General features: G+C 33.5%; 1 protein-coding gene across 2 annotated transcripts in view; it reads right to left on the reverse strand.

The window, feature by feature from the left end:
• The window catches only part of DMD (dystrophin), a gene marked incomplete at its 5' end in the record, with an annotated part of 2,126,456 nt that overhangs the window by 1,268,344 nt on the left and 830,238 nt on the right, over nt 1–27,874 (reverse strand). For both annotated transcript variants that reach the window (XM_082864911.1, XM_082864910.1), the window contains 7 exons: nt 493–675; nt 1,544–1,696; nt 4,386–4,523; nt 6,864–6,986; nt 20,097–20,267; nt 21,727–21,855; nt 22,165–22,344. In XM_082864911.1, coding sequence (XP_082721037.1) covers nt 493–675; nt 1,544–1,696; nt 4,386–4,523; nt 6,864–6,986; nt 20,097–20,267; nt 21,727–21,855; nt 22,165–22,344 — 1,077 coding nt within the window. The remainder of the gene's footprint in view (nt 1–492; nt 676–1,543; nt 1,697–4,385; nt 4,524–6,863; nt 6,987–20,096; nt 20,268–21,726; nt 21,856–22,164; nt 22,345–27,874) is intronic.

Here is a 27,874-nt window from a genome sequence, read left to right on the forward strand (position 1 = left end):
GTATGAGGACTAAGCTATTATTCTATAAGTCAATGAGATAAGAAGGCCTTGTGCAAGCTGGTATAAGAAGTTGTTTCACAAAAGATTTATTATTTACCATGTATACATTAAGAAAGTAAAATTAGCATGGGATGGTCTCAGGAAAGCAATACATATTTTTGGATTAGACGCTGAAATAAAGTAAATGTATGATAAATTGACAAATTCACATTTCCAGTGTTATGAAAAAATGATGTGGCAAAAGAAATTAAGATGTATTTTTCATTTTTGATAAGGGGGCTGTTTCCTATGATATGTTAAGGGATTATGTTTTTAACCTGAAAAATTAACCACTAGTGTTACAGAAGCCCAAAGTGAGGGGGAACTACTCACTTTCAGATTGCATATTAGCACTTTGAAATTGCACCCAGATTTTTTTCTATTGGTTAGTAGGCCTCTGTTATTAGAGTAGTAGTTGCAAACACATATGTAGGTTTGCCAGTAACAACTCACAATTTGTGCAAAGTTGAGTCTTCGAAACTGAGCAAATTTGCTCTCAATTTCCCGCCAGCGCTTGCTGAGCTGGATCTGAGTTGGCTCCACTGCCATTGCTGCCCCATCCTCAGACAAGCCCTCAGCTTGCCTACGCACTGCATTCAGCTCCTCTTTCTTCTTCTGCAACTCACGATCAATTTCCTATTGAGCAAAACCAATACAGGGCCCAGGGCAGTTAGCTAACCACATTAACCAACCTATAAGCAGCACATACCTGTCCCAGAAATTTCATAGGCTGTTGTCATTTTATTGTCACTTTTCATAATTTATAAGTATGGAAGCCATCACTGTCATCTTCACCCAAGAATCCAAATATTATTTCAGTTATCTTTTGAATGCTCAGTTTTAGATATTCTAATTGAGAAAATACTGAAATTGATCTAACAGTTTTCTTTCTTCTCAATTCCTCTAGTGTTTTGGGGCTGACCCAAATTGCAGTGATTATTCATCATTTCTTAGGGACCATCCATATAGAATATAATTTAGAGGGTAAGTGAATAAGTAATTTATTTCCTTTTTAGAGTTTTGAGGAACTCAACAGAGAATGAAGCAAAATAAAGAGTGTAAAATAATAACAGAAAAAACATCTTCAGACAATATGCAACAAATAAATCTATAAAGATTTGACACTGATGTGTGAAGATGCTCTGATGAAATGAATGTGCTAACATGAGATAGAAGTCGTCCATATACCGATAAGTCATTTGTTCATCTGGAACAAAGATACACAGAGTCAATTACAATTTTACCAGAAAACATATGACATTTCTTAATTCATTTTACATTGTCTAAGAATAAAACATTTTATTCGTTCAACATTATGTCAATTGAAAAACACTTATACAATACATTTACTAAAACAAACAAAAAAATACAAAGAAATACATCAAATCGGGGAGAACACTAATAGTGGAAACATCAACACTTCAAAAATGATCCATACAGGTTAAGTTAAATAAATTAAACTGTAGCAACAAAATCTGGGATTGACATTCTAAAACAACATTACCTTTATTTTCCTTTCATCTCTGGGTTCAGGTAGGCTGGCTAATTTTTTTTCAAGGTCATCCAAGCATTTCAGGAGATCATCAGCCTGCCTCTTGTACTGATACCACTGGTGAGAAATTTCTAGAGCCTTTTTTCTTCTTTGAGACCTCAAATCCTGTTCATGGTGCAGACATTATTAAAATATCAATATACAAGTATATTACACTTCTGGCTGTAGTCATTTAAAAATAATTAGGGTCCCTCATCTTCTTGTTCAGTTTCAGTTAAATTCACATTTAAATGCTAAACATACAAATAGATGATTAAATTATGTATTCATGTGACAGGACCCATGTACATGAAGCTAAGAAACCTGAACAACCCACTTCAAGTATTTTCTCTTAGCATGTTCAAACTTGTTTAGAAATTTTTCACATTTAATTAACTCTTAATGAGTCAACTAAATTATTGTGTTATGTGAAATAATTTAATATGTGAATTCAACTGAGTTAACTACATACTTGTACAAACTTATTGAGTTTGTATTTGAATTTTAAAATAGGTAAAAATTCCAAAATTGATATCTTCAGCCCTAGGTTAAAAATTTTAAATTTATATAGCCAAGCAACTTACATTCATGATCTTAAAACGCTCTATAAAATAGTTGCATAGGCCATTAATATTTTGTGATTAGAAATATAAAGTGTTCTTAGTTAGCATATAAATTGCTTCAGGCTATATATATTCAAGTGTGAAAAATGTATACCTGTGAGTGTACATGAAAATTACAATTTAAATGTTATGGCAAACTTTTTCTCATCATATCAAATCCAAATGCAAAATGATAAAAAATATTCAGAAAAGAAAAGGGAAAGTGCATGGTTTCCAATCAACCTGATGAGATAAATAAGGGTGACTGCTTACTAAATCAACAAAGGGGGGGGAAGTTTATCATCTCACTCCTTACAAGACCACCCAATGTCTTCCATGATTAATAGAATTTGTTGAATGCTATTTTACGATAACACAAGGGAACATAAGAGCTCAGGATACAGCTTTCATTTCTTCAGAGCAGTAGCAATTAGGGTTTCATGTACAGATATAGCTGGAGCCAAAGAAAATAATGAATATCAAAGGACTGCTGAAATATTCATTGCATTGGAAAGTTTTTACCTTCTTTGAAATATTTCATAAGGACTAGAATTGAAGCTACTTGGCAGATTAACAACTGAATTTGGTAGATTGGTTTGGCAAGTGGAGTAGATTTTTATTAATCACATTTAACATATATTTGCAAAAATGATCTCGATTTCATTCTGCATTTTGTTTAAAATTGAGGATGTAAAATTTACTACAGTTTACATTTTTAGTTGAATTTCTAAAGCTCCTGTGGAGGTATTAAATGCCTAGGATGAGCCAGATGGAATGCTGCTTTTTTCAAAGGTACCAAGATACAGCCACGTGAATGAGAGTTGAGCCATGCCTTACTGGTGACACAACTCACATCTTTGCCAAGAGAAAGGCCTTGTGGTCATAAAATCTGAAACTCTTTTTATTTCCTAAGCACAAGGTGATGTGTAATGTGTAAAGGTATTAAGAGACATTATAGAGATTTCTTTACAGGTATGCCAGATAACCATTAAACACTGCTGTTCAGTAGGACACATATCATATGACCAGTGTAGATGCTTCTAAAAGCTTGGTCACAGTTGGAAGCGTGTGGATTACACAGCTTTCTGATTTTCTGAGCACATTATGGCTTGCTCTTGCACTCCCTCGGGGAAGAGGCCTTTTCTAGTTACTATATTTATCAGCAGTTACCTTCAGAAAATCTGCTGGCCAATTAGACTTTCCTTGTGGATTCCCTGCAGGCACAATATTGTGTAATTACATTCTCAGCAGTGTTTATTTGCTTGTCTGACTATATGGGAAAAGGTTTTACACTCTTATTTGCATATAGAAAGCAGACTCTATCCACCTACAAGGTGGATCCACCTACATGGCTACATAGCTCTAAAAGAGTGATTTACAATGAAAAGCTCAGCAATTAACAGTATTAGAAAAATCAGCCATGCATGCAAATAGTGAATATTGAAAAGTACATTAAAAAATAAAAGGTTATTTCACAAAATTCTTCACATGTCCAGTCTCTTCTCAAGAACTTTCTAGATACTATTTCTAGATACTAGATAATATTCTATTTTGTCCTTCCTGCACAAATCCAGATGAGTCACACGGGTACTTGAAGCTATACGCTATCACTGGCTAACATGAGAGTACCAGCTCTTCTTCAAGGACATTAAGATTATTTTAGAGGACTCCTATATAAATGAAATTAGACTTATAAATGCTTAGTTAGTTGCAAAGAGTGACTCTCTTAAAGGCAACATGAAGTTAACTGAAAAAATTAAGTATTAAACAAATACTAGGTTACCAAAAAAGTGGACCTACTCTAAATCAAATCAATAAAATATCGCAAGCAGAAAGCCTAAAAAATATATAGGTTGTTTATTCTGGCAGTTAAGTAGGTTTTTCAAGACAAATGTAAAAATAACTTACAAAAATAAATTATACTACAAAATTAAATATATGAACACTATGAATGATGCATGTTAATATCTTTCTATTACTACTCAGAAAAATTTGTCTAAGTAAAAAAAAAACCCAACTTCTAAGCAACACATCTTTCAAAATCAAAGACAGCACTCAAAAATGTTAAATAAAACACAGACATTGAACAGAAAAAAAATGTATTTCTGGTGACTAAGAGTCTTAAGAAGATTTTATTTATGCACAAGAGTTTTACCCTTCACATGAAAAAATAAAAACACAGGCAAGGTATATTATAATTTTAGCTCTAATACCTTGAGAGCATTATGCTTTGTCTGTAACAGCTGCTGTTTTATCTTTATTTCCTCTCGCTTTCTCTCATCTGTGATTCTTTGTTGTAAGTTGTCTCCTCTTTGCAACAATTCTTTTACAGTACCCTCATTGTCTTCACTCTGATTAAAAACAACAAGTACAGTCTTCATTTTGGTTTTAAGAAAGCTGTACATCGTTAACAGAGATAATAAAACATGTTATTTAAACACAAAAAAATCCAATTTAAAACTTTCAGTATCCTAAGATACTGCACTCATAGTTTTTCTTTTATATGTTGTACTTTAACTTTTAAAAGAAGTAAGTTTCCTCCTGCCTAGTTCAAAAGGACACATGTGATTAGTCATATGTAGGAAGATGGGGGAATAAGGTACTTTAACATTTCAGACAAGTGAACTGCTATGAAAGCATTCTTTTGGCTTTGATTTTTAGTGCATTTCTAGAAATTAAAAAAGTTGAGAGAAGCAAACTAAACTTGCCATTTATAATGCTAATTCACAGAGGAATACAGATGTTGCCGTGTGTGAGATGACAACAAAGCTTAACATTTTAACACACACTCCTAAGTGAAAATACGTTATTTTAAATGGACACTGATTTCTATCTAATGCCCTCTGCTTTAAATAACCTAAATGCCCAAATTTAGAACAAATATTAGGGCATTAGTAAAAAATGATGTGCTCAATTGTTGCCAAATACTGCAGTTAATTAATTTCTAAAACATATGTCATATATGCATGTTATTTTCAAATAAATACAATTAAGTATTAAAATATGGATTAGAAAAACGACTTTAAGCATTTTCAATATGCATTTTGGTTTTTAGACTCTAAGAATATTATTTTTATTTACTTTGAAATAAAATTATTTGAATAAGTGTTAGTTTAATAGAGTAGCATATGTGACCATGTGATTTTTCACCTCTATTTTCCTATCTTTCTTTCAATTCAATATATGAAAACTTTCTATCAAGGAGGTTCACGTTGCTATGGTACCCAAGGTACTCTGATGAACTAAGAACAAATATTAGACAGTTTTTTAAAAATTCACATGTATGTGTGTGAATAATCATCCATGGTATTCAATGTTACATATTTAATTCTGTAATGCATACGTAAACTTCTACACACAACTGAGGAACTATTCACTTTTTTAGAGGAAATGGGATTTTCACCTGAGATTTGCCAGTTAACTAGTCTAATGAAATAATATAACATAGACATTTATGTTTATAGTCTGTGAAAGACCTTACTTTTTAAAATATGTCTTTAAAAAGTCTGCAACATTTCCTGGGGCTGAGGACAAAAGTAATAAACAAACAAAAGCTCCCACTTCATTTCTTTCCCCACACCAGCTGAGAGCTAGAGGGCAGAGTTGGTGAACAGTCCAAGAGGTAAGTAGCACTCTTTTCCACCTCGGTGCCCTCTGGTTTCTTCTTTGACATGAAGGAGAGGTAGCAGTAACTCAGCATCTTGGAAAGGCTCTTCTTGTCTTTCTTTCCAGGAGCTGAGTTGGCAAGGCCACCAAACCCCATACACGGGGAGTACTGATTTAGGCAGCTCCAGGAAGTCAGAATTGATACCAATGAGAACTAAGATTGGTTCTCCTACTGCTTCACATGCCTATTATTTACAATTTATAATTTGCCTTTTGATATCATTTTCAAGCACTGTCTGAGAAGTCGCTAGCATTGATACATGTCTGAGAAATCTCTAGCATGATATACGCAAAGGTTAAGAATGCCATATAGGTGATGGCTGTGAGAGGGGAAAGGAAACTGTGAGAATGGGGTGGAGGGAGAAAAAAAAGTCAGTGAAAAGGGATGTGATGCAGAAATATTCAAGCTAGAGAGAAACGTAAAAGACATGTTGAAATTAATCAGGGTTTAAGGAGAAAGTTATGAGTCTGGGAATAGCCCACATGGTTATATATTTTTTATTCCCATGAAATAAGCAGCATGAATTTATACATATTTTAGATATATACTACACTACTTGTTCAACTTTTTTATAAAACCACCTTGTGGTAAGCTTTAATAAACAATGTTTATATCAGGTGTAATTGCCCCTTCTCCAAAATAAATGTTATACTACCAAAAATGGGATTGACACAAAATATCAGTCATCTACGATGGCTGTGTTTTTTATTAAGTTTCTAGTTTATTTTTGGATTTGACTCTTTTCATCCATCACATTTTGTCCTTTGAGCACACGTCAAAGCAAAATTGCTGGGCTATTTATTAGAATCTGTAAGTGCTCCTGTATGTCCATACCATAGTAATTTGGCATTCATAATGACAGTTCAACAAGAATACTTTGCTCTTGTAATAAATCATTAGAATCACAAAATGTGCAAGGTACGCTCTGAGCATTTAGTTGGAGACTTGCGTTATCTAATTTCTTTCCAAATATTTATTCATTTTCATTCCTAGTTCATTCACAATTTTATCACAACCAATTTACCATATCTTTCTTGAAGTCTTCCTCTTTCAGATTCACCCCCTGCTGAATTTCAGCCTCCAGTGGTTCAAGCAATTTTTGTATGTCTGAGTTAAACTGCTCCAATTCCTTCAAAGGAATGGAGGCCTAAAAAAAAAGATAGTGCTAATTTAAATCAAAATTACTTTTTATTAGAAATATAAGACAAAAAATACATTTGTTCAACCTCTTGTTGCGAAAATAATGACATGCATTATGTTTCCATATTATATTTTATGAAAGTGTTGAAATACAACTGGGAAAGTACCTGGGGATGCAAATAAAGACATTTAACATCATCAGAGCCAAACATACATACAAGAAAATGCAATTCATCACTCTGGTTTTTTCAACAAAAGTCAATTTCCATATATTTGGCTGGTCTAACTGTTAATATCCTAAAGTTGAATTTGATCTTATTTTAAATATTCTGATATAAATACCATTTGGGTAAATATCTCTTAACAGAAATTGCCTCATTACATCAGTTGGAAATGCAGAATTGTCTCCTTATCCTCAGAAAAACTACACTGCAATCTGCTTAGATATTTTAAATGACATTTTTAGCATGGCAGAATTGACAGGCATGCTCCCATAAGACAAAAAAATGTCATTAGTTTGCCTTAGGCATCCTTTATTTGGTAGCACAAAAAAATTCAAAAGAATAAACCCTGAATATCTCAAATGAAAAATCTGAATATATGTTTTCCAAACTTATAAACATCACAGTTTCTTTGATTTTGAAATTCATAATGACCATAGTCTCAAAAAACTTTAAAATCCCTTGTTTTTCTAAAGAAACCACTTGAAGAGGAGTGACGAATGAAAATACACTGAAAATCAAATATATATTCAAAAGAATAGGCAAGATTTAAAGTTTAAACAGTTAATAACATAAATGTTTATTCTATTATCTATACCCTGTATTCAATTTCTTTGCATTAAAACACTAGAAAATACTTTATATCTGACAGCTTTTGAAAACTCACACGTGATAAATAGAAATCTTATTTTCTTACAGAGCTAAACATTTTCCACTTGTAAAACCAATTCAGGAACCACCCACTGTCTTAATGCCAGAATGACACATTCATCAAGTTTGGTCCCCACCCACTCTTCCCCAACACATTCCTAGTCATAGTCTTACTCTTTATTAGACAGCATCTCCTAGAGGACAATAGGGATAAGTGTCAAGGAAAAACCAAATATCTAATACTAATACTAATGAAGAAGTGAACCATCAAATGCTATCCGTGAGAACATAATTTTCACAGGAAGAAACATGAATAAACACTTATCTTCTGGGTACTTCTACACATGCCAGAAAGGATTTATAGACTCTTTTTAAAGGGACTTATTTTCAATACTAGTTTTTAAATCCTAATGAACATTTAAAATTTGAAATATCATAATATGTTCTTGAACCAGTACAGATTGCTAGTATTACAGATATGCACGTAAATGTTGTTTCAATCTCTGTATTATAAACGTACTTCTATACTTTAAAATCATATATTGTACAATATATTATAAGAGTAACAGCCTTTAGAATCATAATTACACAATATTAATTCGATGGTATTTATGTTACTGAATTGTACACATTTCCTAACATTTAATAAGAACAACTGCATTGTTCTATATGATTTTGTGAACATATGAAGATAAATAATATTTAAAATAACTTTTTGAGTACTTGGAGGTCAAAATAACATGGGTCCATTTGAAGGCAGATTTATCTGTTTTACTCCTACACTTGCTTCCTCTCTAGCTCATCCTTCCTCCACATACTCAAATATAGTAGTTTCAAAGGCTCAAAACTTGGGCACCCGTACCTCTCTCTCAATACTCCTTCCCTAAAAAATTGTACTATCTCCCAAAACTTAACTATAACTTTCATAATATCTGTCAAATATTCCTCTTTAGCTGTGATCTCACTTTTGAATTCCAATCTAGACTCTCAGTAGCCACCTGATTTCTCACTTGAAGTTCAGCATGTCTAGAAATGAGCTTATTATCTTCCCCCAAACTGCTTGCAACATCAACTTGGCTAGTTCTGTAAATACAAGACCATTTTTTTCTGAGTCATCCATGTTTAAAACATGAGTCATGCTATTTTCCAGCACTTCACTCTAATGTCTAATAAATACCAAATACTTGCCAATTCATTCACCATGATTCACTTGCTTTCTTTTCCCAGAGACACCATCTCTCCTAGTCCTCACACAAGAGCTAAGGCAATAACCTCCTTACAGGGCTATAATCCTTCCCACCTCACCAGTTCTATCCTGTGAATTGTAATCAGGTCAGTATATTCCAAAACCATGGCTTTCATTATGTTATTTCTCTGCTCAAGAAGTACAAGTCAAAGAAGGTCCAGACTCCAGCATGATAGTCAAGGCTTCCCCTAATCTTGTCCCAAGGACCTTTCTAGCCTTATTTAAGTGGTCCTAATACAATCTTTCTTACAGGTCTATTGGTAAACTCCTGGTATCTCTCCCTCAAGGCTTAGAATGTTTTTAACCTTCTGGTGAAGAGCCTAAAACTCCTGCATGAGAATGCCTAGATTGAATCTGGGCTCCACCATTTACCAGCTGAGGGATCTTGGGCAAGTTATTTCTCCTCTTTGAGCCTCAGTTTCTTTATGTGTAACATGAGGATAAGAAGAATATCTAACTCATAGAGCTTTTATGAGGATCAAGTATGCTAGAATGTTGTTTGGTATATAATAAATGTTCAATAAGTATTGGTCTTATTATTTCCCCTCAAATTTGTACCCATCCATTGGCTCAGGTCAAGACCTTCCTCTTTTGAAAACATATGGTTTACGAAGGATAAAATAAATGCTTGTTGACATGGCATTTTTATTTTAACAACTTATTTGACAAAATCATGAAATTCTAATGTTGAACATGGAGAAATTGACACTCCAGTTTGGTAAAGCTGTATCATTCTTTAACAACAAAACTTAATTAATTAATCTGCATCAATGTAGAGAGTGGTCCCAAGGAGGATGCCAAAGGGTATTGCACTTGTTCTGCCCTGTGCAGTATTTTCATCAGGAATTATTTGGAGACCAAAAAGTATGCAAAAACACACACATTGAGAGGGATGAGTTTCACGAACATCCCATGAAGATGAGTAATTTGCCTGTCTGGTTCAACCTAGAATCATTCCTGGTACATAGTAGGCACTCATAAATGAACATTTCCTGAAAAACTAACTGAATACATGACTAATCATAGAACAGCAGAATAAATATTTCAAGGAAATCTTGAATGATCTGGAATTTTAAATAACACAATTTCCTCTGTATAAAATTGAAGAGACTGAAAAATAAATAAATAAAATTGAAGAGACTGGAGTAATCCACACTTCATGTGTGGATATATATTAATTGCTGGCCAAATGTTAGCAACAACACGATACCACTAGGTAGAAAAATAAATAAGCAGATATGAATAGATTTTAGGAAACACTAGTACAAAGTGATGAATTATTCAAAGCAAGATAATGCAAACTTAGATTTCATTAGTAGTATGTGTAGTGTCCAGATTTCCTGATCAAAGACTACTATGCATTTGTTAAAAAATAAGACCATTATGCAGATTAGGGATTTTAATTATTCTGTGTGGTTCCAAAGTGAATAACTAGAGTCAATGGGGAGAAATTACTTGGAGTCTGAATTTTAGTTTAATATAGGAACAACTAATTAGTGTTGCAATTTTTTTTTTTATCTTTTTAAAGCACTAAATTTTAAAGAAGTGAGTTTCTCATTGCTGAAAGTACATAAGCACAGGTAGGATGATGATGTATTAGTGTATAAGTTAGAAATAAGACAGTTTTTGCATGAATACTTCCCTAAAATTTTATCAATTTACAGTAAATTCTCTCCTCTAAATTCAAAGGGCTTTGTTTACTGTAGCTATGCAGCTATATAGAAATATTATGCAAGTCATATATGTAATTTTCAATGTTCTACTTGCCATACTAAAAAGTAAAAATAATCAGATGGATTTAATTATATTTTTTCCCAAATATGTCCAAAATATTATTATATAAACCTATAATCAATATACAATTATTAATAAGATATTTTACTTTCATTTTTTCATATGAAGATTTCAAAACCCACTGTGTTTTACACTTATGGCACATCTTAATTTGGAGTAGCCACATTTCAAATATTCAATAGCCATATGTAGTCCTGTGGCTACCTTATTGGACAGTACAGATCTATAACAACTGCTATGACGACGACATTGAAAAGAACCAATAGTTCATTATTAGTATGAAATATGTCACAGGAGTAATGTCTTACTAATAGGAGTCAAAATGCTGATGCTTTATTTAGTAAATTTTAGCGGATTTAGATAATTCTTATAATGCCCATCTCATTCACTTGTACCCAGATGTTTTCATAGAGGAATTTTCAGAAAGCCCTCTAGGGATAGGAAAATTTATGGGAATGGGTTTGAGATGTTGTATTGGGAGTCTCTATTCCTCATTTACGTATAATGCTAGGTTGTGTTGCAGTATCTATTACATATTTGAATGTAATATTGTTTGACTTTCAAGGGTTTATATTTTGTCTCCCCAGTAGATTTTTAATCCCTGAAGCTGGGAATACATCTTATACTATTCTGTATTTTCCATAGCAAAAGGAACTCATTTTTTAAACATAAAACGTGTTTATTATATCAATTACTAATTTTAGAACATCCAATAAATCAAATTAACCAGTAACTAATTTTATAACCAAAATAACCATAACTATTTAACTCAGTTATTTAGGCTATTCTATTGGCAGGATCAGACCAGCCATTTGACATCCATGTGATTAATATTCTTCAAGGAGTTGGGAAATTTTAATTGCTTTTCCTTAAGAGTTCACTGGCTCACCATTAGGTCATGACTTTTCTGACCAATAAAAGTTTCACATGTCATTCTTTGGTCTTTTTGTCTTTGTAATGCTTATGAAATTTTAAAAAAAGAAATGAATAGTAAGCAAACATCCATAATTTAATAGCTCACTCTTGAATCATCCAAGTTTAAGCCATATAAAGTATATAATGCCTGCCTCTTTGATTCAGAATTATGACAAACTATTTGAAGAAACTGAAATCAATGGTGGATAAATCATCTTAACTTTTGCATACATTACTTCTATTGACTTTAAAGAAAGTATATGACCAAAGAAGAGCTAGAATCACAATTAAATCACACGTTAGACAGTACACACAATATAGGTCTTAAAATACATAGAAAATAATCAAAAAAAGTTATAATATTGCAGGAGAAAGTATAAACCAGGCATAGGTTTTATACAATTTAATTTTTACTTACCTTTTCATCTTAAGAGCTTTAGCATGACTGTGAAGTCATACAAAATACAAATAAAGTAAAACATAGGCAAGTTTAATAATCAGATAAACGGACACAAAAGAAAGAAGAGACAGAGAAACTGAGAAAGACAACACTTTGTTTTCCTTGATTTTTTAATGTGGTTTCAGATTGCTTAACAGCTAATAATTGTGCTTTGCTGCATGATTTAAGATTAATGAAATTTAAGGCTTTGTTAAAGTTTTAGCATTAAAGGTGACTTATATAACAAGTTAACAAACAACAACAGACTGAAAAAAGCAAAATCAATTACAGATTGATTCATTGTAAATTGGAAGCATTCAAGATTACTCAGATACACTTTATCATTTTTAAAATGTAAGCTTTCTTTTGGTTAAATATTACTCTAATGGGCATAGATACACTAACATAATAATGACTGTGTTTACACAGACAGTAAAGTAAACATTTGTTAATATGGACTATGTAATCTCAGTAATTATGATAAATGGTCACTACATTCAAATCACACTAAAATCTAAATTGAAAATTAATATTCCAAATGGTACAGACTGATTTAAAATTGCTTCAAATCAGTCTCCTCTTTCCATTCTGCAGCTTTGAAAATTTATTAATCATTACAATATTGGTATAGAAAAAAATAAATAAGAATAATTCATGGAAACCTAAATGAATAAAGTTTCAAGGACCAGTAACATCCTATAATACAGAAAAGATATGATATGAAGAGTTATTTCAAATCAAAATATCTGGAAAGAAAATTTACAAAGAGAAATAAGTGTATTGGAAAGACCTATCTAAAACGAAGATAATCAGATAAAGTCGTTTATAAATTTATTCATTCACTTATTTTAAATTCAAAAGAGCAAGCTCCAAGGGACATAAGAAATAATTTTAAAGATAAAACAAATTGACTTGGGTAAGTGACATTTCATTGGCTGCATTCTTTGATATTAGGTAAGGTATTGGCTTATCTTTGATGCTGTGAGGATAAAAATGTGAAATTGTGGTAACTTCCCAAATTTGTAAGGCTGATTAAGAGACATTACCCAGTACGTCTCTGTTGGTTTTGAAATGATGAGATTAATTTTATGGTCACACTTTTCAGAATTGGATACAAAATACACTGATTGGTTAAGATATGTTGGTGGTTCAATAATCATCCCACTTTCTACTTTTTATTGAGAATAACTTGGAATATTTTTCTGCCTCACGATTACATGAGTTTAGTAGTAGCAACTGAAATAGAAGAAGAAAGGATTTAACTATAAAATATATGGGGGAGACAGATGAATTAAAACATTTAACATTTTGGACAACTTTCTATTTTTTTCTTATCTTTTTTCTTTCTTCCTTTCTCCCTCTCTCATTTCTGGTTTTTGTTTAATTATAGTTATTTTTAATACAAAGAAGTACTGAAATCATTATGTTTTAAGTGAAACTGGACATGCTTATATTAACACATAATAGACCAACAATAAATATCTAATGATACAAATAGAGATATAACAATGTATGCTGAGAGTCAGCAGGATGGAGTGGACAAAGCAATGAATTAGGATCTAATGTTTTCTAACCAGGCTATCTAACTGTGAGAACCTGGGCAACTCACTGGCTCTCTCACAGCCTCCTATAAATATCTGAAAGTTCCAATCCAAGGAATGATTACTTTTACATTTGTTGATTGATCGGAGGAATCATTTTCCTTTATAAAAGATCATGATCAAAAATCACCAAATAGCTTTAATCATTTTAAATGTCATGTTAATAAGACCCAGTTAGTTGTAGCAAATGACACTGTGCACCAAACTCAATTAACATCTACTTTGGAAACATTGTAAATAATTACAAAAGTAATGTGTTATCAAAGTTCCAACAGAACTAACCTGTTCTAGGGATAGAAAATTATAAACATGCAAAAATGTTGTTAATATAGAAATTCTGTTGCTAGGTTAACTTATTTCAGTGAAATAAAATTAGCAGGTAGAGTAACACAAAGTTTGGGTATTAATCTGTTACTATTACTTGAGGATTGTAGCTGTGATTATTACATATGTAATGCTCTACAAATCATGTGATGCCTATAGATCTTTACCTAAGTTTTCATCTATGACTTTTTAAATAATTTCTTTGTAGAAAAGTTTACTAAAAATATATTTATATAATAAGAGTAACTATACCAGCTAACAGACCATGCTCTCTTCTGTCAGAGAAGGTGTTAAATTAGAAATAGACTATGAAGGGGAAAAAGATCAATATATTTGTATTGATAAAGTTGATTATTGAAAATTAGGTTTCAATTAAAATTCTCAAATCCAATGAATCTTATTTTGACATCCTAGGTGACATTCATTAGATGGATTACTTATTTCCCACTGATGCTTGGGAAAGTCACAATACCTGTCTAAACTATCCTTAAATTATTTATATATTACTTTTCACATCTAAAGCTACTACTTAAGATAAAATTAGACCCAACCATGTATTTTTTCCTGATATATTGTACACTAAATGAAAAACTCACTGGCTCTCTCACAGCCATATATATATATATATATATATATTTATATATACATATGTATACATATACATATATGTGTGTGTGTGTGTGTGTGTGTGTGTGTATATATATATATAGTCTCTGATCCAAAGAATGATTACTTTTACACCTGCTAACACTGATTGGACTGATTGGAGATCAAAATCTTGACATTTTATAAATATTATAGCAATAAAATTATATTTACATATATGATGGCAGACCATTCAAATCCCATGTTATAATTATACACACACACACACACACACACACATATTGATATATACACACACACATATATATATACACACATACGTACACATACTGCTACACGGATTTCGAAAGCAAATTTAAGGCCCATATAGAAATTAAGGAATATATTGTATATAATATCCAACGGCACATAAATCTTAATAAAGAATGAAGACACAGAAAACAAGTTCACCTTTCTTTTGGTTAGTACCAATTGCACGGGCAATAATGTAACATTTTAGCTCCAAAGAAAGTGAAATATTTCTAAATCTCTAGAAGAGAACACAATCTAACTAAGCAAATTATGTGTATGTCTCATAATATTTTGTTAGAAAGTAGTTGCCTATATTAATAGGATACAGCTAAGGTCTATTGACTCAACATGCTTTGAAAGCTAAGTATTACAATGTGACGAATACATCTTGATGCAAATTTTATTCTGAGACTCATAGGCAGCCTTTTGGACTCAATTAGTATTGAATCCTGAGTCAGTTTTCAGTTCATCACCTTCTTGGCCCTCATATATGATAATTTAACTCTAGGCTAGTTCTCAATGTCTCTAGACCAGTGGTTCTCAGAGTATGGTCTCTAGATCACTGGCATCAATATCACCCGAAAACCTGTTAGCCATGCAAATTATCAGGCCTACCCAAGGCCTACTGAGTCTTAGTCTTCAGGCAGGGGGGGAGGGGAGGGCAATTTGTGTTTTAACAGTTCCTCCAAGTACACAAAGGTTAGAGAGTCACTGCTGTAGACTGTCACTTCCTCTCCATTCCCACAGATACCCCTTTATTTGAGCTACTCACTGTTTCTCATCTAGACTATTGTGATAGCTTCCTAATTGGTTTCCCTACTTCCTGCCATTATTCAGTTGAATTCTCTTCACAACCACTGCAGGGCTAATCTTTCAACAGTGCATGAAAAAAAAAAATCAAGAACTCCTCATTGAGTATTGAATTAAGCATAAATTATTAGAAGATCTGCCTCAAATATCATCTCTCCCAAATTGCTGACTCTCCTCTCCAACTTGGCTTTTCAGAAGATGGAGATGGGTAGAAGTGCCATAAGCAACAAGACTAAGTAGTCTGTTTACTTTTGCCTTCCTATTTCCCTTTCTATGCTTCTGTCTCCTGTCACTTTCTTTTGCTGATAGTATCCCCCTCAAACACCACCATGCTATGCCACCATGTTCAGATGCCCTAAATCAGAAAGAGTTGAGTCGTGGTGTCTTTCCCCAATGATTCCATCAACTTTACCCAGGGTTCTGAAATTATGCCTGATTCGTTTTTATAACTCTGACCCTCCCCATCAAAACTGCCATTTTCTCAAATTGATTTCATACATATTAGGAGAGATTAAGCTTTCTCAAAGCCATAAGATACTGCTGATTAACCTAAATGAAATGAGAAAAGATAGAATTTCATGTATTTTATGGGCCCTATTTGGGACAAGCAGAACTTTCCAGTTCTTAAATTGGTCCACTCGATAATCTATAAGGCTGGCCCTTGCAATGGAAATAGCAAACACACATCTTCTTGGTCCCTACCCATTCCAGCACAGACCAGAAAGAGAAATCAGCTATTCCTCCATTTCTTTTCCCCATCAATTTCCATCTTAACCCTCAAAATTTGGCCATTAAGTCTAATATATATATAATGATAACAATAATTATTGATATTACTTTCACCATTTTATATAATTATAATAATTTATAGATTTTTTCAATGTATGCTTTTACATATCTTAGGTCATTTGATCCTCACCACAATCTTGAGGTTAAGATAAGACAGGCATAATCTTATTGCTTTTCTGGATGGAAATGAGATTCTGTGAGGGAAAGGGTCAAATCCAAGATCACACTCAAAGTATTGTGGCTTGAAGTTAAGAATTTTTTTCCTCTCGCCACACTGCTCCTCACTGATAGTTAAAATTACCACTGCTGAGAACTGCATCTGATGGACAAGTTCTCAGCCAATCTAAACCGAGGAACCCAATGTACACTGCTTTCTGGATTTTGGAATTTCTTGTCATGAACAGTCCTTGAAGGACACAGACTTCATATTCACCAAATAGTGAATCCAGATGTTATCAGTGAGTTCTCAGGATAAATTTTTGCTCTACTCATTTGCCCTTTCTAGTTGACCTTTGAAAGGATCCTGAAATTAGTTTTTAAACTGAGTTCTATCCATATTCACTCCCAGTCTACTTTTGTTTATCACTGTAGATTTTCTCCCAAGTTTTTCTCCTAAGTGAAAACCACCCATAAACTCAACCTTAAGAATGTCATATTACAAACCAATCTTACCTTCCATAAGCCTTACTCTAATAGGAACTTGACTTTGAGATCAAAGGCTATCCCTGAGAATTCCAGCACTGCCAAAATTACCCAGTCCATAAGCAAACACACATACAAGTCATTAAATTCCTCACTGCATCAACAAAAGATTATTAGACACATTTTAGAGTTATCAGGGACTAATACAACTAATTAGTCCTAATTTTAACTAATCCAACCCAGAAATTTTACACCATGTTCTATGCACATAACTTGTACCTCCTGAACCTCATCAGAGGAAGCAGAAAGATAAAAGGGCAGAAATTCCCCCATCCAATAAGTCTATTCTTATCCATTTTATATACTCAGTTCTAAATAATAACTCCTTTGTGGGGTGGGATAGTTTTCCTTTTAAAAACTACTTATCTAGTTCAACTCCCATATCTTATAAACACTGAAAATGGAATTGCAGAGAGACCACATGTTCTGCCTAATACTGACAAAGTTCAGAATTCAATCTTCTATGTCTATTGTTCTTCCTACCACACTATGTGATTGCCGGGACCACCTCATCATTAACTGTACACCCCCATGAAGATGTACTAGTGTTAAGCATATTATATGATTGCAATAAGTATTTAAACTTGTGTTTGTAGATATATATTTTTAAGCAAGTATCTTAAACATCCTGTATATTCCCATACTCACTAGCACAATGGACACTCAATACCATTAGTGAATGCAATGATAAACAAGCAAAATGTCAGGTATGCTTTAACTCCATATTTTCTGTTTCATCATGATGATAGAGCTTAATTATCTCTTCAAAGCCCCCAAATGGGGTCAACTATTGCATTCAGTCATCTCTATGAATTTAGAGGAAAAGGAATGCTTTGAAAAGTAAAAATGTGATTGTCATCAATTAATGTATAGTTGAAATATTGATTTAAAATCTTTTATGCTTTTCTTCAGTATGGGTGATAAAAGAAACACATCAAATGGCTCACCTGATGCATGATATCTGGAAGTATACTGACACATTCGTACAGAATATAGAATGACAATTCACAAACTTCTCTTGGCCATGCTATGTTTGTCAGTTTCTACGGTGCATGATGACTTCTACTCATTTTTCAATACCTACAAGTCACAGTCTTTTGACATAGTGTATCTCAATCTACCATTGAAAAAAATCAAGAAAAGAATACCCTGTTTACTCTTAAATATACTCTAGCTCAGTGATTTATTAAAAAGTATAATGGGAAGAATACAAAACTTAGTAATGAAGTATTAGCATTCATCTTTCAGATGACTAAAATAAGTTTTGGTTGTTTAGATATTACCCATTTAATGGTATCTCCAGAAGTGAAAACAATTGTCTGTTTAAACAGCAGAGTAAATTCTTACAAAAAACAACTATGGACTAAAAATAAAATTTTAGAATCTGTAGGATGTTTTTCAGAAGAGGATTACTTCATATACAAATGAGTAGAACTAATTAGTTAACTATTACAAACAAGAGCAACAAATTAAGGTAAGCTAATACCTTTTTGCTTTGGGAAGGCGAGTTTTGAAGAGTAACTATGTTTCACATGCAATAAAGTATTTAAAATTCATATCACATTTCCAAATATTTTAGGAATTCCTTTATATATGTACTATTATATATAACAGTGATACAAAGTAATGCCTTAGAAGATTTAAACCATGCTATTATTGGGTGTCCATAATTACCAAAATAATTTTTCAAATGTATTCTCCTATTTTTCCAGGAATCAAAACTTACCTGACATATCGCATTTTCTCACAAATATTTCAATAATGTTATTCTCATTTGAGATTATTTCTAGCAATTATCTGTATATGTAAACACATATATTTCTTTTACATACATATTTGTATTTGAAAGCATATCATATATATTGAAAAATGTGTCAAACTACATTTTATAAATTTGGGAGGTAATTCCTTGCATTTTGATACTCGCCAAAGAGTTCAAATTCGATAATACTGTGTTTATATATTTTTGCAAGCTACCTATTAAATAAGATTTTTGCCTTCATTAAATGTTACACAAATATAAAGGGTTATCATGCAAAAGTTCCATATACCCTGGTTCTTCATTAAATAGAATAAATATAAATAGACATATAAAATTACAAAAATTAGGATATACAAGCTTTGCAATTATTTGTCTTCATGGTTTGCATGTCATGATAATCTAATGGATTTTATCACAGTAAGTATCGGCAACTAGCAAGAGCAAGTTAAAATACACACACATACACACATGTGCACAACCAGCAAAGATGTACAGAAATCCTACATCATGCAGGAGATGTACAAGACCTCATTTTGGGTATTTCTTCCATATCACACACAAGCAATATTATATTTGGCAAAATATGTCGGTAGTGCTTTCTTTAGATTATGTCTTTTGTGCTTTTTTGTTGTTGCTGCTGTTGGCCTGCGGCATGCTATTTGTTACTGTGCTGCAGGTTACCCCTGAAAGTACATATGTAAACCAGTGCAGAATGCAGTTCTAGACGAGCTGTGCCACGGAAAACAAAATGACAGAGAGAGAGGGATACAGGGGGTAGGGAGGGAAAAAGGGAGAGAGATTGATCTCCCATGAGATTCAATGGTAAAATTTCCTCAAATACATTTTGGCCTTCATTTTCCTTTTGAAAACCTTGCTGTGAGGGTTGCTTGCCCCCTTCAGGGTACTGCGCAACCTTCGCAAGAGATCATTTATCACTAGTTTCCACCTTGGAGCAGATCTTCCTACCTTTCCAGTCTTAATTCTGTGAGAAATGGCTGCAAATCGATGGTTGAGCTCTGAGATTTTGGGCTCTATTACTTTCCTGCAGTGGTCGCCGCGGTTTGCCATCAAGTTTGCTGCTTGGTCACGCGTGGAGTCCACCTTTGGGCGTATGTCATTCATTTCAGCCTTTAAACGCTATATTCCGTGAGCAAGAGACAGGGCTTAAAGTTAGTAATTAAATGGAAGTTGAAAGAGAGCGAAAGAGTGAGAAAGCAAAAGAAAGAGCGAGGGAGAGGGGGAGAGAAAGAGAGAGAAAGAGAAAGAGCACATGGAGAGAAAATGGAGGAAGTAAAAAGCCAACTTCCATAAAATAGGAGTAGAGTGAGAATGTGTGTGACCTCAGGAAAATAGGTCACTCTCCTTGGTTACGTTTGATCTATGTTTAATGAAAGTAATTCCTTAGTCTGAAGAAGGACAAGGGATGTTTTCCTTTGCTATGGAAAACAACTATTCTATGTTGCTGGCAACAATTATAGTATTTTATATTTAGTCTTATTTTATCTTTCCTGAATTTCAAAGCTGTGGAACAACCTGAATATGTGCTTAGGAAGGAAGGTAGCTGAAGAACAATTTTCTATTCCTTCTGAGTACTTACAAGTTCCTTTTTCTTTATCATATCGATTGCCATGGAAAAAATGGATTTTCTAACAGATAAGAATTCTGTGTCACAGACAGAGGGATTGAGGAAAGCTCTGTCTGACTCAAGGGGTTGGAGAGGCTGTAAGTGAAATAACTCAGTTCCTATTTTTCCAAAGACCCTGAAGGAACATCCCTTACCTATACATCAAAGGAGAAGGAAGAGTAAAATAAGGTACAGACAATAGGGTAAATATTTCTGGGGGACAGCCTGAAATACATTTACAGTTTTTCATTAAAAAGGAATTGCAATCCTTAGAAAATATCAATTTCATAAAAAATAAACAAATGAATTGTATAGACAGAAACTACAATTTTTAAGCATTCTTTATATAGTAATCCACTAGTCAAAATTATTGAAAATTTCAACAAAACAAAGGCATTGTTTAATTTATATGAGACTTCTTCAAATGCAATTCTTCCTATTTAACTGAAAAAACTGTCATCAAATAGAGGTATTATAGCATCAGTAAGTTACATTTGCACATTATACCCCTCATATCCTTTTACAGGAACCATTTTTTTTTTTTTAAAGTAAAGACTAAGTTGCCATTGAGAAAGACAGCTTAGGATGTCCTAATAATCAGTTTCAATACCAAAAAGAGAGAACACGAAGCCATGTTTAGTTTACGTATAGTTAAGAATGAAAAATTCAGTTTTATGTAAGCTCAGTATTGTTACTAATTACTAAGATTTAGACATCGCATAGGCAAAATGTCCATAGATTGGACTCCCGTTGTTTACTCAGATGGTCTGTGAACAATGCTGAGAAAGAAGTAGGGAGGGAAGGAAAGAAGGCATTAAAGGAGAAAGAAAAGGAAGGAAGGAGGTGGGGAAGGAAGAGAGGAAGATTTTTTTCACTCTTATTAAGAAGTCCTTTGTATCTTTTAGGACAAAGATAATTGATATAACTGTTGCACAGTGTGAAAATTACTTTTCATAATAGTTTATTTGCTACCTTAAGCATGTCTTCTTTTTGCTGTGGTTTCTTTTTCTCAGATTCATCCAGAAGTGTATCAGCCTGAATGATCCAGTTTGTGATGTGATTCACATTCTGGTCAAAGGTTTCCATGTGTTTCTGGTATTCCTTAATTTTAGAGACATACCATGACATAGTATTAGTTAGACAATATTTTAAAATATTTGTCCTACTTTGTACAATTTTAAAAGACAAAAAATGTAGTATCATTCAAATTACTTTTAGGTGCAATCTCCATATAGAATATAATACAAACATGCAAAAAATATCTTACACTATAGAAATAGATATTGAAATAAGGGCCAACACTTATGTGGAGTTGAAGAATTTGCTAACATAAATACTATTATTTAAAGCTTATATAATTTCTTTCTCGTGATGGAGAGGGGCTGAAAATCTTCCAGCCTCTTCTCTTACCAACAAAAGGTTTAACCACTCTTCTGCCCGGGAAGTGACAGCTATCCAGTTACTATTCAGAAGACTCAGTTTATCTTCCACCAAGGTCTCCTTCTTGCCCAAAACTGCTTTCAAGGCCTCTCCTAGCTCTGTAATGCTCTTTAGGTGAACCTTCTGTTTCTCAATCTCTTTCTGAGTAGCCTGTGAAAAGAACAGCATTTGAGCTTCGAGTACTGTCGTCTTAAGACTTAAAGCTTTTGAAATGGCTATGCGTCCAGTTACTATGGTAAGAGTTTTCAAGGGTTTAAACTTTCAACCATGTCTCTAGGAATGATGAAAATCATCCCATATACACTGTAGTTTCGTTACCGGGTACATATGAATATGTATGCATACATAAACATGATTGACTTATTTATTTATGATTGCACATATTTAATAATAAACATACATACTGTCCATCTAAACATATTCATATTTACTTAATTTGTATAAGTATTGGCTAAAGGTAGATCTCAGAAAAACCATCCACAAATAAGCAACTGCTTTTATTTATTTACTTATTTACCGTATTTTTATTTTATTTTATTTTTTAACATCTTTATTGGAATATAATTGCTTTACAATGGCGTGCTAGTTTCTGCTCTATAACAAAGTGAATCAGCTATACATATACATATATCTCCATATCTCCTCCCTCCTGCATCTCCCTCCCACCCTCCCTATCCCACCCCTCCAGGCAGTCACAGTCACAAAGCACCGAGCTGATCTCCCTGTGCTATGTGGCTAAGCAACTGCTTTTAGAAAATTCAGCAATTATTGCACTCCTGTATTTCTACTGCAGGTACTTTCAAATTTTTGGTGCCACAAACCTGTTTGGCATCTGGTGAAACTTAAGTATCCTTTCTCATAATAATGTTTTTAAAAGGATAAAATTAAATGCAATGGATTTAAAATTAAAAACAATTATACTTAAATAAAATATACAAAATATATTTTTAAAATTTGTGAGATAGTAATACATGTTTTCTTTCGTAACATGTATAACTACAATGATCTAGCAACAAACCTTTAGGATAATTTCAAAGTAGTGATTAGCACCACTGGTGTTTTGAATTATATTCAATGACTAGAATGTAATATAAAATTATCTGTCATAATTTTATCTGTGACTGCTGGCAAAGTCACAGGAAGTACTGATACTGCTGGGATTTGTTGCTCACACTCATAACTGAAAAATTGCTTAATTTCAGTTAGAAGTAAATTAAAGAGATACTATTAAAATCCCCTAAGAGAGCACCAGTACTTCCTAAGACTTGATTTTCAAACCTGAAAATAAGCACATTTAATATTAGAAATTATGTAGAGAATTGATGGAAAACTGATCCTAGTATAAACTTTACTGTCAGTTCTACGTACACCCTTTCTTGTGACGTGTCATGGCGGACCACATGACCATCTTGCATTTCCCTGCCTCTGCCCCCGATCCCTCCCTCGCCCACATACAGCTGTTGGACCTTCCCTGGTGGATAAGTCTGAGCCAAACAGATACTCTCTCAAGAAGTTTAACTGAGAGATACAGAGACTATGGTAATACCCCAGCTGAGAAGTCATTTGAAATGGAGCTGATGTCTTTACTGCAGCAAGTCAAAGCCATAGTAAGACAAAATTACTGGGTAGCAGCAATGACAAGAAGTGGAGGGAGACCTTTTGCAAAGAGGCAAATTAAATATATGCACAGAGAATAAGAGAAGTGGTCCAAGTAAACGACAGGAAGATGGTGTCTATGAGGCCAGCATATATCCTTAGTCCTATATATTCTCAAGGTGCATTTCTATCTTTGTAGTATACAGAAATAACTCTTAAGGCTGCCTTTCCTCCATACTCTCAGGTCCTGATCTACTCAAAGTATATATAAATACACACACACACATATACACATTTTGCTTTTGCTTTGGCTATCAAATAAGCAGGGGAATAAATGAGGTTAAAAGATGGTATAAAATAATTTCTATATAAAACAGTCATTGTTTCTTCAATTCTAATATATACTTTTCTATTTGTTTTTCTTTTTCAAAATAAAAAAAAATCTGGAATTAAGGTAATTAATGCTAAATGAACTTATCAGCTACCATGCAATGGGCTATTTGTAATGTAGCTGTCATCTGTTGCACATGAGTGAGTTAGCAATTCATAAAAGGAATTCCTTCATGTATTAATCACAAATGTTACTGAGCTCCTGCTAAATGGCTCACTATTACAGCAGAGATGTAGGTGATTTTACCTAGTGTCTTTTAGGAAATTATGAGAAATGTCATCTTTGGGTGGAAAAAGCCCTTCTGCAGTTTGACTTGTGACTGCTCATGGGCTAGATTCCAGCCCTTTCACTCCCTTTGTCTGCACCCTTGTGTAGCACACAATCTTTACAACCATACATGGTAGCCACTATTCTAGGCACTGTGGATAAAATGATAGAGACACAAAGTCCTTACCTTTATAAAACTTATATTTGAGTATGACAAAAATATGAAAATATATGTAAATGAGCATTTCCTACTTCCTATATGCCAGACTAGTGCCTTGTCACTATAGTTCATTTACTCATAAAGGTAACACCTCACAAAGTTAAAGAAGTTAAAGCTTAATTTATATTTGGATCACTAACTATCTCTTAAAATAACTTCAGAAAGATGATACTATGTTTAAACTTTGATACAAAAAGTCGTTGCGTACATAGACATTTGTCCCTTCTAAGCCAGGCAATGCGATTAAAGGCAGTGGAAATTTCCAAATCTCAGAAGAGATCAGAGAAGTTTTGAATTTAGGAAATATTGTTGCAAACAGTTAATGGGTCACAAACAACTATTATTCATTAAAATCTCCCCAAATTCTCCAGCTAATTTTCAAGAGAAAATGTTTAATGTCCAGTGATACTTCATTCAGTTAATAAGAACAAGAAAACAGGAAATGTGGACTAATTTCTGGTTTCATTTTATGTTTTTCAATGTTGTAAGGTAAAACTCAAACATGTTGAAGTTAACACCATCATGAACATGAGCTTGAAAAAAACCAGTGTTCATTGTGGTAGTGTATAACCGTTTATGGCCAAAAGTGAATAAGGAGAAAATTTACACTCCTACTGTAAAAAGACCTAAAGTCAAACCTTTACATGTGGTATTCAAGAATAAACTGGTATTGAATCATTTGTATAAATGCTATTTTTGGTTAGGAAAAATATTGTGCTCATTTAATGGATTTTTTATTTTCCCCCACAAAAGCATTTTTTTTTTAAAGAAGATGTTGGAGGTAGGAGTTTATTAATTAATTAATTTATTTTTGCTGTGTTGGGTCTTCATTTCTTTGCAAGGGCTTTCTCTAGTTGTGGCAAGCGGGGGCCACTCTTTCATCGCGGTGTGCGGGCCTCTCACTATCGCGGGCTCTCTTGTTGCGGAGCACAGGCTCCTGACGCGCAGGCTCAGTAGTTGTGGCTCATGGGCCTAGCTGCTCCGCGGCATGTGGGATCCTCCCAGACCAGGGCTCGAACCCGTGTCCCCTGCATTAGCAGGCAGATTCTCAACCGCTGCTCCACCAGGGAAGCCCACCACAAAAGCATTTTTAATTAATGGCATGGCTTACAAATAATAGGATCTTAGATTTTAAAAAAATATGCTGATCTTGCTCTGTGAAGATCTTACTTAAATTTCAATGAGTCAATGTACATTAGATGCTTAATACCCACTCTGCACTGTGCCATTCACTGCCAGAGATAAGGAAAGAGGCAGTCTCTGCATACCTTGCTCTAATGCTACCTAAAGTGTAGCTGCAAAGAAAAGTTGAAACACAAGCAAACAATTTGATATCATATTAGAAAGAACATAATTTTGAGGAAAAGATAATTCATGGCTGGGATAAGCATGAATGGCTTCAAGGGAGAGGTGATAATTGAAACCAGAGTTTACCATAAAGGACGGGATGGTTTAGACTGACTAAAGACAAAGTATAAAATGACGAGAAAGTACGAAGGTTGGAATCAAAAGCCACCAAAAGGGGAATATGGGGTACTCACTGGAAACTAAAAACATATATTTTAAGATGTCAAGGAACCATTTTTCCATGCTCTAAAAGTCTCCCTTAACAGAAGAATGTCTATACTTGCAGATGTATTGAGAACTGAATTACTGAATTAAACTACAGCTACTCTGTTGGCCATTCTCTCTATACCCTTACCTCTTTAAGAAAGGTAGACTTATTTATGGGGTTGGTGAGATGGGGAGAAAGAATTGAAAATACACTTCTTCCTCTCAAAAGGCATTCAATCCTCAGCACACATGATTTCTTCTGTTGCCTTATGAGGTGAGGGCTGGAGAGGGTTTGGGAAGGTCTACCCTTCTGAATGGGCAAGTTCAAATTCAATGATTAAATTGAATAAATTGTAAATCAGCTCTCTTAGTTTTTTTTCAATCATGCAGTAGTGTGACAGATTCTAGGATCAATTTTAAGGTTGAATTAAAAGCAAAATTATGGACACAGTTTTGTTTTGACCTATGACATGGTCATAAGTCTAGTTACAGGAGTTTCAACAGCAGCTTAATGTGAACTATCTACTTGGTGCTTGGGGTTTTATGATACCGGAAAAAAAAATGTCAGATAAGAGTAGAACTCAATGTAAATATCAACTGCCACAAAATCTAACATTTTTCTTTATTTTCCATATCTTTAATTTGTAACATTTGATAGCTCCAGAATAAATAGTTGAAATATTAAACACTACCCTCTATGATTTTAAAGAAACAAATTTGCTCTCTACTTTTTCGTAGCCATAGCAATTTTTTAAATACTAGAACAATTTTCTTATAATAAAAGAAATGGGTACCATAGGTTAATTTCTCCTAATTAAGACACCCACCCATGTGTTCAAGTGAAGGATGGAAACTACATTCTGATTCATCCCTCATACCTATAAGTTAAATCACTTGAGTCTAATTTAAGTGGCCTGAGAGGTTCAGGATTTCACCCTCAGCTTCATCAACTCTCTTCACTGATGAGGTAGCAGGCTGGAAAAACCTGTTCTGTCAGTCTCTGTTGATCATAAAATTATGTGATGGAAACATCTTTAATTGATTTAAAGGTAAAATAGTAAAACGTGTTGGATTAATTATCTGGTTCCATAGGAACACATCCACAGATATTTGCCAACAGGGGCAGAGAAACAAAACCCACTTGCGCTTGAGCCTCTCTTTCACCCATTTCACATTTTCAGAGGTCCAATGCTTTCCACAAATTCTCCTGGAATTTCTGATGGATTTATATTCTTAGGATAACTTCTCAATCTGATTTCCTATTATTCCCACCCTCTCCCCTTTTTTTTTATGAATTCTTTTTTTTGAATTTTATTTTATTTATTTTTTTCCTACAGCAGGTTCTTATTAGTCATCAATTTTATACACATCAGTGTATACATGTCAATCCCAATTGCCCAATTCATCCCTCTCCCCTTTTTTAATCTCTTAGGTGTCCCCTGTCCCACAGATTCTATCTTCACTCAGTCCCACCTTTAGTCAAATGTGTGCCATAACACCATTTCCATGTATTTTCCATCCTTTACTAGGATGCTACAAAATTCCTGTTTATTTGATCTTTCTTTACCTCTCGTGCAAGTTCCCACTAAATGGATGAAGAGTTAACTAACACACCCAAAAAAAGTATTTTAAAAGGTTACCCTCACCAAGTG

The sequence above is a fragment of the Leucopleurus acutus genome (genome assembly GCF_964270905.1).
Source record: "Leucopleurus acutus genome assembly, chromosome: X".
NCBI classification, from domain to species: domain Eukaryota; kingdom Metazoa; phylum Chordata; class Mammalia; order Artiodactyla; family Delphinidae; genus Leucopleurus; species Leucopleurus acutus.